The 12,481-nt window shown below is 37.9% G+C and overlaps 1 protein-coding gene across 1 annotated transcript; it reads left to right on the forward strand.

Annotated features, from left to right (window-relative positions):
• The first annotated feature begins 946 nt into the window (after positions 1-946).
• LOC107040645 lies at positions 947-6,090 on the forward strand. The gene is made up of 4 exons (XM_015260814.1): positions 947-2,436; positions 2,906-3,467; positions 4,743-4,973; positions 5,474-6,090. Exons 1-4 carry the CDS (start codon positions 1,151-1,153, stop codon positions 5,891-5,893), a joined length of 2,499 nt encoding a protein of 832 aa, XP_015116300.1. The 5' UTR covers positions 947-1,150; the 3' UTR covers positions 5,894-6,090.
• Positions 6,091-12,481: the final 6,391 nt, after the last annotated feature.

Consider the following 12,481-nt stretch of genomic DNA (forward strand, 5'->3'; position numbering starts at 1 on the left):
ACTAATTAAAATATGCCATCTAGTATAATGAATAATTAACCAAAACCAAATGTGAACGAAATGTTCCAAATTTTTTATTGAAGTCGTTGAGAATCTCGTTGTTGATGCGACTTTAAGTAATTTTTTTTTAATCTTGGAGTGTTTCATACACTAGTCGAAATTTGTTGTTCTCAGCGTCTTCAGCGATCAGATTGTTGTCTTTTATTTTTCTCACCAATGAGATCTTATTTATTGTCTTGAAATCTATTTTTTTAAATAGTTTCATTCGTTTTGCTCTTCCTCTCTCAATGGATGTAATACATCAGGTGCAAATTCAATAATCCAATGAGAATTTGAATAAAATTTATTTCTATATCTTTTATGAGGATGAACGAAATTTTTATTGATTGTTATTAATTCTTTTTTATTCGCTGTCTCATTCAATTTGCACGGAGGTGCTTTTATTACGAAATGATGGTTTTTATGTAGGAATGTTTGGAAAGAATATTTACACATTTTCATGAATGAAATTGTCATATATTATTCTTTATTAGAATTCAGGTCTTGGTGTACCTTGACATTCAACACAATTCTTGCATAATTTCCACGGAAAAATCTCGGAGAATTCAGACATCTTTTTCATAACTCATTTCTATAAATCAAACTGTTAGTTATTATTCTCCATCAATATTCCGGAAAATATAACATTTTCAATTTTTCAACAATTTGATTTATGACTAAATTTATAACTAAATTAGTCATAAATCAAATTTTTTAATTTTGCAAATATTGTTATCAGATATTCAGAATTGTTCAATTATAATTGACAATTAAAAATGATTTTCAAATTTAAGTAAAAAAGGAAGGAACTGTGATTAATAAATGGTAAACTCCTTTCAAAATAACTTAGTAACAATTTTCGCTGATCCCTGAACTATTCGAAAGTTCAATAGAAATAAAATAGAATTCTCCAGCGAATTCGCAGGTCTTTCTACGAAATTTTCGTACGCGACGTCCCTGCGGGGCGCACATCGGTCGTTATAGGAACCCCCAATCCAAAATGGCGTCATCCAACCCATGTGTTCCCTCTCCCCCAGTGCTCCCAGTGCAAAAAGCGCCCCAAAAGCGTAATTATCACCACAAAATCAAGTGATCAAGTGAATAAACAATAATGAAGGTTCGAAAAGTGTCAGTGTCTCCAAAAATCGCGCCTGGAGCCCAAGAGATGACCCCAGAGGACTCTCCCGCGGACCTCCCTCCTGTCAGAAAAATAAACACCGGACTGTCTCCCCACGATCGACCAGGTATTTCCTCTTTTCACAAATCGCGGGACATCCCCACGGCCCCCGGACCCTCCAAGAGTCCCATCTCAACCCCCCCAAAGACTGATTTCATCACGAAATGGCTGATGACAGCCGAAATTGGGAGGACCGACAGCACCCTGAACTCGTCGTCCATTTCAGTCATCAGTGACAGTCCCCCGGGGTTGAAGAGACCCCCAAGGTCACCCCTCCGACAATTAAACGAAGTAAAACGTGTCAGGGTGTGTGACGAGCCCCCCAATTCCCCAAAAATCCCCCCGAGACAATTAACCTCGCCCAGTCGTCGAGACTCCCGACTCCTGAAGGAGAATTTCGAGGGCTCCGACAGCCCCAGAACCTCCGAGAAAATCTCGGGGGTGTCGTCTCCCGCGAAGACTCACGAGAGCATCGACGCGACTTCCCTGTCCCCCAGGTCGAAGCTGGCAGCTGGTAGAGCTGTTATTTTCGGGGAAAAAGTTGAAAAAAAAATTCAGGAGAGTGAAATTCGTGAGAAAATCCCTTGGAGGGTGAGAGAAAGTAGTTATGTACCCCTGGAGGAGCCTCCACTGGAGCGGTTGATCTCCCAGTGTGACAGTCCTCCCCCCAAAAACATTGAAATTGACTTCTCGTCCCCATCGCAAGCCTCGGAGGTCCCGAAAATCCTCGAGGTTTGGTCGGTGGGCTCTTCGAGGAGCTCAGAAGACGCCATAGAGTGTCGGTCCAGTGATGGAAACACTCTGGAGGAAATTCTGAGTCCTGGGGAGGACTCTCCTCGGGACTCCCTGAGTATTGACACTGCTGAGGATGATGACTGCGACAAAACCCTGCAGACTCTGATAGAAGATCCTGGGGAATTTTCGCAGGTCAATAACAATAATGTGAAGGGACTCGCGGAGGCTGACGGGATCGAGTCAGAGGACTCCGATGCGACGTATTATGAGGATGGGGATCCAGTGAAGAGAGACGTCATCGAGGAGTCGGTGTCTCAGGAAATATCTGAGGCTTTGAGCAATCAAGTGTCTAATGTCAGGTCTAATCTCACTATTAGTGATAATTCAACTAGTGCTGAGGCTTCGCCTTCCTCGAGGAGGAATGATCCTGAGGTCTATCCAGTTATCGACCATAGGACTGTGAAAAAGAAGAAGAAACCTAAAAAGTTAGTACTGGAGCTTTGTTTGGATTCTTTAGTTTTTAATGTTTGGGAAGGGCAAATTAAAATGAATTGGTTTGGAACATCACTAACTAAAAAAATTGAATGACTTTGAATGCCTCTTTTTCATTCTGAAGGTTTTTTTTAAGACTTTAAAATGAGCCTTAATCCATTGAAATTTGATTGACAATTTCAAGAAAAATATTTTTGTTTTAGAAGGCACAAATTATAAAATTTCAGATTTCACTGAAAATTAAATTTAATTCCATTTTCAATATTTGAAAATTTAAGAAAATATTTACCAGAATTTTCCCGATTTATTTTAATTTTCATGGAATAATTGATCTGAAATTGACAGTATCCATTGATTTTTCCACAGAATGTTGAATATAATTTTCAATTCTAAATGACCCAAAGTCAATTCTAAATGACCCAAAATTTAATTTACCGTCTCATAATATTTTTTTTATTCCAGAGGATCACTTCTCGAGAGATTCCAGACATTAATGAATGGAAAAATATCATGCCTACGTATGTGGCATCACCAAATGGCCCAGTCACGTTTCAAGGGTACTTGCAATCAGTGTGTGATAATGAGAATAAAAAAATTCTCCACTTCTTATGGAAGGCCTTATTTCCGCGGAACAGTCACAAGAGATTCGTTAAATCTTCTGGGAAGAACCATTTCGAGTAATTCATCTGATTTGAGTGCTGCAAGTGCATCTGATGAATCACTGGGAAGGACTCTAACTGTTTTAACAATGCCAGAAATTGTGGGGCAATTCAATGTTAAGGAAAAGAGTGCTTTAAAGTTTTATCCACCTTGGGAGGTAATCGATGCTGACAAGCTAATTCTGAGTGTTCTGCACTTTAAACTAATCCTCGATGAGAGTGACGAATCCCAAGTTGATGGAGAACAATCAGCTGGTGAAGTGGTTACCCAGGAATTCGATTGCCCTTGTCTGAGGGCTGGGAAATTAGTCAATTCCTGTTCTATAAAGTTCACTAATTCAAAGCCCAATCCTATGGATTACTTTCTTAAATAATTTATTTATTATTGAGTAATTGTTGCATTGATATTCTCGTTGTAGAGAAAATAAATTTTATATCTTGAGGAGGCACTAAGTTCTTTCTGTCCAGAACCAAGTAAAATATTTTCATTTTTAGCCTTTCTCATCAGTTGTAAAGGATTAGATTCCAATGGCAAAGTGAAAAAAAAAATTGTTGTTAATCATGAATTGAATTGCTTCAAAGCCAAATCCGATGGATTACTGTTTTAAATAATTTATTATTGTATAATTGTTACATTGATATTCTCGTTACAGAGAAAATAAATTTTACATCTTGATGAAATACTTTGTTTATGTTTCAAACATTTCTTTAGTCAGAAATTGGCGAACAATTGTTGTTTTTCTGAGTGAAATCTCTTCATATTTTTAGTTTTTTAAATTGTATTAATGAAATAATTAGGATTAGGTCCCAATAATCGTGAAAAATTTCAAATTGTCAGAGAAAATAAGTGTTAATGAAGTTGCTGACGAAAAATAATCCTGACCTATAATGTAATTATCAAAATTATAATTATAATCTCAAATAGAACAATTTTTAATCATATTCAACCAAGAAAAGCCAAATTCTACGAATCACTCTCTGCAATAATTCATCATATTTATCATTATTATAATTTGTTAAATAAGAATATTCTCATAACAGAAAATAAATTTTATATTTCAACAAAGCACTTCTGTTCTATTCATTCTCCAACAGATGAGGCCAATTAATTCCTGAGAGCGTTATTTACCATTGCTAATCTCTAAACACGCCATGTGGGAGGAAAAATACTGATATCTAACGAAGAATGAAACTACGTTCTAACCCATTAACAAATGGCTTCACTCTTGTTTACATCGATGTATTGTTCACTATTTTCCATTCAATCGTTTTGAATGTCAAGTGCAATCTTCTCCCCCATCTGTAGATAACACAGACCTCTGCCGCCTGACGCCATCAGCTGATCTCTAATGTCAGTTCTGAGTCACAGGTAAAAGTGAATTGTTGATCTGCCCACGACAGTTTATGAAATATCCTAAAAAAATCGAAGAAATTAGTCATCTGCCCTGATCATCACTCTCACCAGTAAGTTCTCAAGTGAAATTCACGATAATCCCCCCACAATAATCCCTCACTCCTTTTTTTTCATGAAAAATCAAAGCTAACCTCCAACCCTTTGTCCCTCCCAGTCCACTATCGAAGTGCATTCTCTCGTAAATAGTCAAAAAACCTGTCGATCAATGTTTCAAACCCTTTTTCAGCCTCCAGACACAATGTCAATCGCTCAAGAGCGTCCAGAGTTGTACGAAGAAGTGAAACTCTACAAAAATGCCAGGGAAAGGGAGAAGCACGATAATCAAGCTGATTTGTATGCAGTTGTAAACACCCTTCAGCATTTGGAGAAGGCTTACATAAGGGACTGTGTTACACCCAAGGAATACACAGCTGCATGCAGCAAATTGCTGGTTCAATATCGTGCTGCTTTCAAACAGGTAATTAAGCCTGAAATTCAAACCCCAACAATAATTGTTCCATCTTTTATTCACTAGAAAATAATCAGAAACATAAAACACACCAACAAAATGATAGAAAACATTTTCAATAATTTTTGTTGAAGACAAAGAATGACAATACATGGAAATTTAGATATTATTTCCAAGATTGTCTTCATTCATTACAATTTATTATTATTATTGTGTTTAATTTATGTCAAAATAAATTGAAATACAATGAAATTGGGTTTAATATTAACCCAATTGGGTTAAATTGGGTTTTGTATTGATTCACTTCATCCCCATTTTCAATTTTTTATGAACAGCTGTGGATTTTTTCCATAACAATTAATATATTTCCAAAAAAAAAAATCAATTAATTATAATTTTTCATTATCATTATGTTTAATTTAACATCTAATGATTTGAAATATTTTTCATTCAATGCAAAGTTGAATTAATCATTAAAAAATTGATCTCCATTTTTAATTCATCAACAGGTCCAGAGTGATCAATTTCCCACAATCGACGCATTTGCAAGAGCATTTCGCCTGGATTGTCCAGCAGCCCTGGAGAGAATCAAAGAGGACAGGCCAATAACAATAAAAGATGACAAAGGAAACACATCGAAATGCATCGCCGATATCGTTTCTCTATTCATCACACTCATGGACAAACTCCGTCTGGACATAAAAGCAATGGACGAGCTTCACCCCGATCTCCGTGATCTCCTCGACACCATGAATCGTCTCAGCATCCTACCGAGTGATTTCGATGGTAAAACGAGGGTATCAGACTGGCTGCAAACTTTAAATAGCATGTCGGCATCTGATGAATTGTCCGAAACCCAAGTGCGTCAACTGCTGTTCGATCTGGAGACGTCGTACAATGCTTTCAACAAAGTACTCCACAATTCATAGTTTATAAAATTCATTCTGTATTTTATTGTACAATTATCGTGTGTGAAATATTCTGTCATAATATTTTTTTTATATTACGAGTATATTCTGGATTAAAATACGTAAATGTTGAAGTGAAATTTTAGAGCAATTCTGAAGGGCATTTGAAATAGTTGGAAATTGATTGCATAATGAGAAAATTAAAAATCTTGACTATAGTTGCTATGTTGATTTTTATTCAGACCCTTTCTGCGTTATCAAGAGGAACAGTCGTGGACATTCGATGGAGAATAGGTGATTATCCAGTACAATTAATGAAGATGCTATTATACATTATATTTATAATGTATAAACTATATTAATTTCCGTGAACTTCAACTCCATCTTTTCTACATCGTTGAAACAAGAAGTTGTGAACATTCGGTATGAAGGAAATTTAATTGAATTCCTCTTCCTTTTCCTGAATCATTGCAAAGTTTATCTACAATAAAAACCTTGAAAATATAATCACAAGTAATTAAACAATAATGAAATGGATAATTCATCAACCCTCGATTGAAGCTAAGCAAAAACTCTTCGGCTCCATTAAAACGGACAGTTGCAAACATTCATTTGAAAAAGTTTAATGAAATTGCCTTCATTTCGCAAATTATTACAAAGTTCTTCCTTGAGCCTTACAAACTCGCAATCTAGTGTAATTGCCTCTAGAAAAAAAATCCTTAAAAACACGGCATTTCAGCTCCGCAGTAGTGGAATATTAATTAAATCGTAGCAAATTATTACTCATTAATTATCCTAAAATTGAACTCAACAGCTTATTAAATTCCTTTTCCTCTTCATGACTTATTACAAATTTTTCATACGATAAATACTTCAAAAATGTAATTACAATCAATTTAACAATGAGGAAGTGAATAATTCATCAACCTTTCATTAAAACTAATCCAAAACTCTTCCGCTTCATTAAAACAAGAAGTTGCACATTCATTTGAAAAAGTCGAATGAAATTCTCTTCATTCCGCGAATCATTACAAACGTCCTCCGTGAACCTGACGAACTCAGAATTCATTATAATTACCCCTAGAAAAAAACTCATAAACAAGACACTTTAGTCCTGTTAGAAACGCCCCAATAAATAATTCTCCAGTGCATAGCAAAGTATTATTCATTAATTTTCATAAAATAAAACCCAAATTTTTCTGCATTTTTGAGACAAGAAGTTGTGAACATTCGATATAAAGGAAGTTTTATTAAATTCCTGTTCATGAATAATTACAAACTTTTCATACAATGAATACCTCAAAAATATACTTTCAATGAATTCAATACTAACCAAGTGAATACTTCATCAACCCTTCATTGAAGTTAATCCACAACTCTTCCGCCCCATTAAAATAAGAACCTGCAAACATTCATTTAAAAAAGTGAAAAGAATTCGATTTTTCTATACAACTTATTTTATTGAGATATTTTCCATAGAATTTCCTCGGCTCAAATTGTCTAAGTTTTTTTGTTTGATTTTCTTGATGAGAAGAAAAGAAAAATAGAATGAAAAAAATTAGAAAATTTGAGCCGAGGAAATTCTCCAGTAAATATCTGAAGAGAATAAGTAATCGAGAAAAATTGAATTCGCTCTGAATAAATACTTAAGAAATAACGAAGTGGATAATTCATCAACCTTCCACTAGAACTAATCCAAAACTCTTCTGCCCCATTAAAACAAGAAATTGCAAACATTCATTTAAAAAGTCTACTAAAATCCTCTTCACTCCACAAATCATTACAAACTTCCTCCTCACCATGACTTACAAACAATCCATTGTAATTACCCCTAGAAAAAAAAATCATAAACAAGACTTCAGCATCGTTAAAAACCTCCCAATAAATAATTTCCCCAAAGTGCTTTTATCGTTCGAGCTTTTATAGCTGTGATTAAAAGTTTTACCAGGATCGTTTGTGTTTGGCTCAGGTGGCGCGTGAATTCGATACATCGGGATTCTGTTGGAGTTTACGTTACCCCCTAGAAAGTGGGTGGATCGAGGCTCCGGTAGATGTGCAGACAGGGTGAGGTTGAGATGTGCCAGCAAACAGAGCGAGTGGGACAGCATCCACTGCTCTTGCCGGTTAATTTGCGTCGGGGTTTTAGACGAGCTATCCCTTTGATGTTTTGGGGTGAGTGGGCGGGGGTGCAATGGACTTTTGGAGAATCGTATTTACGTGGCACCCGTCTATGCAAATTGCAGGTGGGAGGAGGGAGGGTAATGCAGAAGAGCGCACGAGAGCGGGAGAGAGAAATGTACAATTGGTGAGATGTGGTGGGGCCTAGTTGTGCGTTGAGTTTTAAGGGGGTTTGAGTAGGTAGTTGGACCATTACCAACCGTCAGGTTACTAGCCACCAAAATACAATAACGGCTTCGAAACTATTGACTAAACTAAATTAAACCCGACTAAACCAACAGACCCTCACACAGACAATGTATATAAGATGTGGGGAGAGGGGGGTGGGAAGTTGTTGAAGCGACTGTGTCCTCATCGGGGATTTGCATGTAAAGAGTCCGAATGCCATTCTAATTGCATCAATATTGAGAGAAGAAACGAAATTCGTCAACTGATTTCTCGAGAAAAAATCGTCTGAGAATGCGATATTTCCAACTGAATTGTTTTTCCAACCATCGATCTGAATATTTATGTTTCGACCACACCGTCAAAATTTTTTGGAAATTTCATGGCAAATCTGGTAGTAATTCACATGAAAGTGACATTGAATCCGATTTAGGGGGAAAATGGTGATAAAATTTAAAGTTTTACGTAGAATTCAAGGAAATTCGAAAAATATTGTCTCATTGCGAAAGCGAATTTATTTATTCGAAAATTTATTTGTTTCCTTTTCCCTTCACTGCACCAATCGTTCAGCGATTTAAGTAAATTGACTCATGCCTTTGATATTTCTATTTTATACTCAATGCAATTTCTTAAATGGACTTGTGGCTTTTTCATTCAGCTTTCACCCGACCGTCGATCCACTCCACCCGACCTGTATCCTCAAATCTACTCAGAATAAAATCACGGGAATGTTTGATTCAATCTGATTGAATTCACAAAGCTATCAGCCCTTTGTAATGGTACACTGTCGGGTATTGGCTGTGCGGATATCACATTCGAGAGTTTATCTTTCACCTATTTCAGGGAATACAGCATACGCCTGAGTTTGAACACGCATTTGACTATTCTAGGAGCGTTTTAAATTTTCCGGAGGTCTATAAAGGTGAAAAACTTGGACGTTCGAGGAATAGTCGTTTCAGAATTTTCGTGAGAAAATCGGTTTCTTCCTTTGCCATTATTTAATTGAAAACCAGCAATTTTTCAATTAAAAACCAGAGTTGTAGACCCCAGTTTGTAGCAGAGATGTCAGACAAGATATTAATGTTTTTCTTGGGCTCAAATGAAAGAGCGGCTCGAGAAATGGCGTGCTAGGGCCTCTAAACATGACAAATGTCTCTAAAGATGATGTCTGTTTTCAACTGAAAAGCAGTGTCTAGGAGGACAATGCGGTCTAGGAGTATGTATAGAACATTGGAGTCTAGGAGTCTCCCCTGGTTCAAAGCCATCTTTAAAGGCATCTGCACGCCATTTCTCGATCCGCTCTTTCATTTGAGCCCAAAAAAACAGTCATATCTTGTCTGACATCTGTGCTACAAACTCGGGTCTACAACTCGGGTCTTCAATTAAAGGCCCGAGTTGTAGGCCCGAGTTTGTAGCAGCGATGTCAGACAAGATATGAATGTTTTTTTGGGCTCAAATGAAAGAGCGGCTCGAGAAATGGCGTGCTAGGGCCTCTAAACATGACAAATGTCTCTAAAGATGATGTCTGTTTTCAACTGAAAAGCAGTGTCTAGGAGGACAATGCGGTCTAGGAGTATGTATAGAACATTGGAGTCTAGGAGTCTCCCCTGGTTCAAAGCCATCTTTAAAGGCATCTGCACGCCATTTCTCGATCCGCTCTTTCATTTGAGCCCAAAAAAACAGTCATATCTTGTCTGACATCTGTGCTACAAACTCGGGTCTACAACTCGGGTCTTCAATTAAAGGCCCGAGTTGTAGGCCCGAGTTTGTAGCAGCGATGTCAGACAAGATATGAATGTTTTTTTGGGCTCAAATGAAAGAGCGGCTCGAGAAATGGCGTGCTAGGGCCTCTAAACATGACAAATGTCTCTAAAGATGATGTCTGTTTTCAACTGAAAAGCAGTGTCTAGGAGGACAATGCGGTCTAGGAGTATGTATAGAACATTGGAGTCTAGGAGTCTCCCCTGGTTCAAAGCCATCTTTAAAGGCATCTGCACGCCATTTCTCGATCCGCTCTTTCATTTGAGCCCAAAAAAACAGTCATATCTTGTCTGACATCTGTGCTACAAACTCGGGTCTACAACTCGGGTCTTCAATTAAAGGCCCGAGTTGTAGGCCCGAGTTTGTAGCAGCGATGTCAGACAAGATATGAATGTTTTTTTGGGCTCAAATGAAAGAGCGGCTCGAGAAATGGCGTGCTAGGGCCTCTAAACATGACAAATGTCTCTAAAGATGATGTCTGTTTTCAACTGAAAAGCAGTGTCTAGGAGGACAATGCGGTCTAGGAGTATGTATAGAACATTGGAGTCTAGGAGTCTCCCCTGGTTCAAAGCCATCTTTAAAGGCATCTGCACGCCATTTCTCGATCCGCTCTTTCATTTGAGCCCAAAAAAACAGTCATATCTTGTCTGACATCTGTGCTACAAACTCGGGTCTACAACTCGGGTCTTCAATTAAAGGCCCGAGTTGTAGGCCCGAGTTTGTAGCAGCGATGTCAGACAAGATATGAATGTTTTTTTGGGCTCAAATGAAAGAGCGGCTCGAGAAATGGCGTGCTAGGGCCTCTAAACATGACAAATGTCTCTAAAGATGATGTCTGTTTTCAACTGAAAAGCAGTGTCTAGGAGGACAATGGGGTCTAGGAGTATGTATAGAACATTGGAGTCTAGGAGTCTCCCCTGGTTCAAAGCCATCTTTAAAGGCATCTGCACGCCATTTCTCGATCCGCTCTTTCATTTGAGCCCAAAAAAACAGTCATATCTTGTCTGACATCTGTGCTACAAACTCGGGTCTACAACTCGGGTCTTCAATTAAAGGCCCGAGTTGTAGGCCCGAGTTTGTAGCAGCGATGTCAGACAAGATATGAATGTTTTTTTGGGCTCAAATGAAAGAGCGGCTCGAGAAATGGCGTGCTAGGGCCTCTAAACATGACAAATGTCTCTAAAGATGATGTCTGTTTTCAACTGAAAAGCAGTGTCTAGGAGGACAATGGGGCCTAGGAGTATGTATAGAACATTGGGGCCTAGGAGTCTCCCCTGGTTCAAAACCATCTTTGGAGGCCCTAGCACGCCATTTCTCGACCCGCTCTTTCATTTGATCCCAAAAAAACATTCATATCTTGTCTGACATCTCTGCTACAAACTCGGGTCTTCAACTCGGGCCTTCAGTTGAAAGCCCCAGTTGTAGACCCGAGTTTGTAGCAGCGATGTCAGACAAGATATGAATGTTTTTTTGGGCTCAAATAAAAGAGCAGCTCGAGAAATGGCGTGCTGATGTCTCTAAACATGACAAATGTCTCTAAAAATGATATCTGTTTTCAATTGAAAAGCAGAGTTGTGACAACATTGTCCAGTGGGGTCTAGGAGTCTCCCCTGGTTACAATAGAATTTGATTTTCTCATATAACTTCTATTGGGATATTTTCTATAGAATTTCCTCATCAAGAAAATCAAATAAAACAATTTAGAAAATTTGAGCCGAGGAAATTCTATAGAAAATATCTCAACTGAATAAGTTGGCTAGAAAAATCTAATTCTATTGACTTCTTCGCATCGGTGAAAAACTAATAGCAAGTTCAATATAAATCCAATAGAATTATCTACCGAATTCGCTAGGTTTTTTTCATTAAATTTTTTCATAAGTGTCAGTGAAATTTTTTCGTGTGTGATAGAAAGCTCTATAATATGGAGGAAGGATTCATTAAATAGTTCATACAAAATGCCAATTGTCCTCTCGCAGCTTCGCGACCGAACGGATTTAATCAATTTCCTGATAAAAGAATTCATGAGGATTTCTATCTCTCCTGAAAAGAAACCTGATATTCATTACGCGAGTTTCATTCTTCACCCGTCCTTTGAAGGACTGAGTCAATAAAAATAGTGAGTGACTCAACAAAAAGCCTAACATTCACGTCCTCCTCTCACGCAGGAGATACGTATAGTATTTACCTTCATTCGTCCCTCCTCATTCCGGCTCTGGTATCGCCGAAAAAAAATTCCCTTTTCACTCGTCAATTCGTGGCACGTACCGTTTCTCAACGTGCGATATGGTTTTTAAGCGAACTCAACAGACTGAGCGAGTGCCTGGACACCGGGGAATTTCTGCAAGTTTAGTTTATTGTTCAGGGGCCGCGGGGAGAGCACGAGAATCACTTGGCGGCGATGACGGTATTATTGTCTGAAACAACAGAGATCCTAATGATCATTCGGGGGGAGCATTTAGTCGGTGTTATTTGGGAAAACAGATCGCCATTAGAATTCATGGTGAG

This window comes from Diachasma alloeum, unplaced genomic scaffold (assembly GCF_001412515.2).
Source record: "Diachasma alloeum isolate Michigan unplaced genomic scaffold, Dall2.0 Dall_scaffold_00179, whole genome shotgun sequence".
Lineage (NCBI taxonomy): Eukaryota > Metazoa > Arthropoda > Insecta > Hymenoptera > Braconidae > Diachasma > Diachasma alloeum.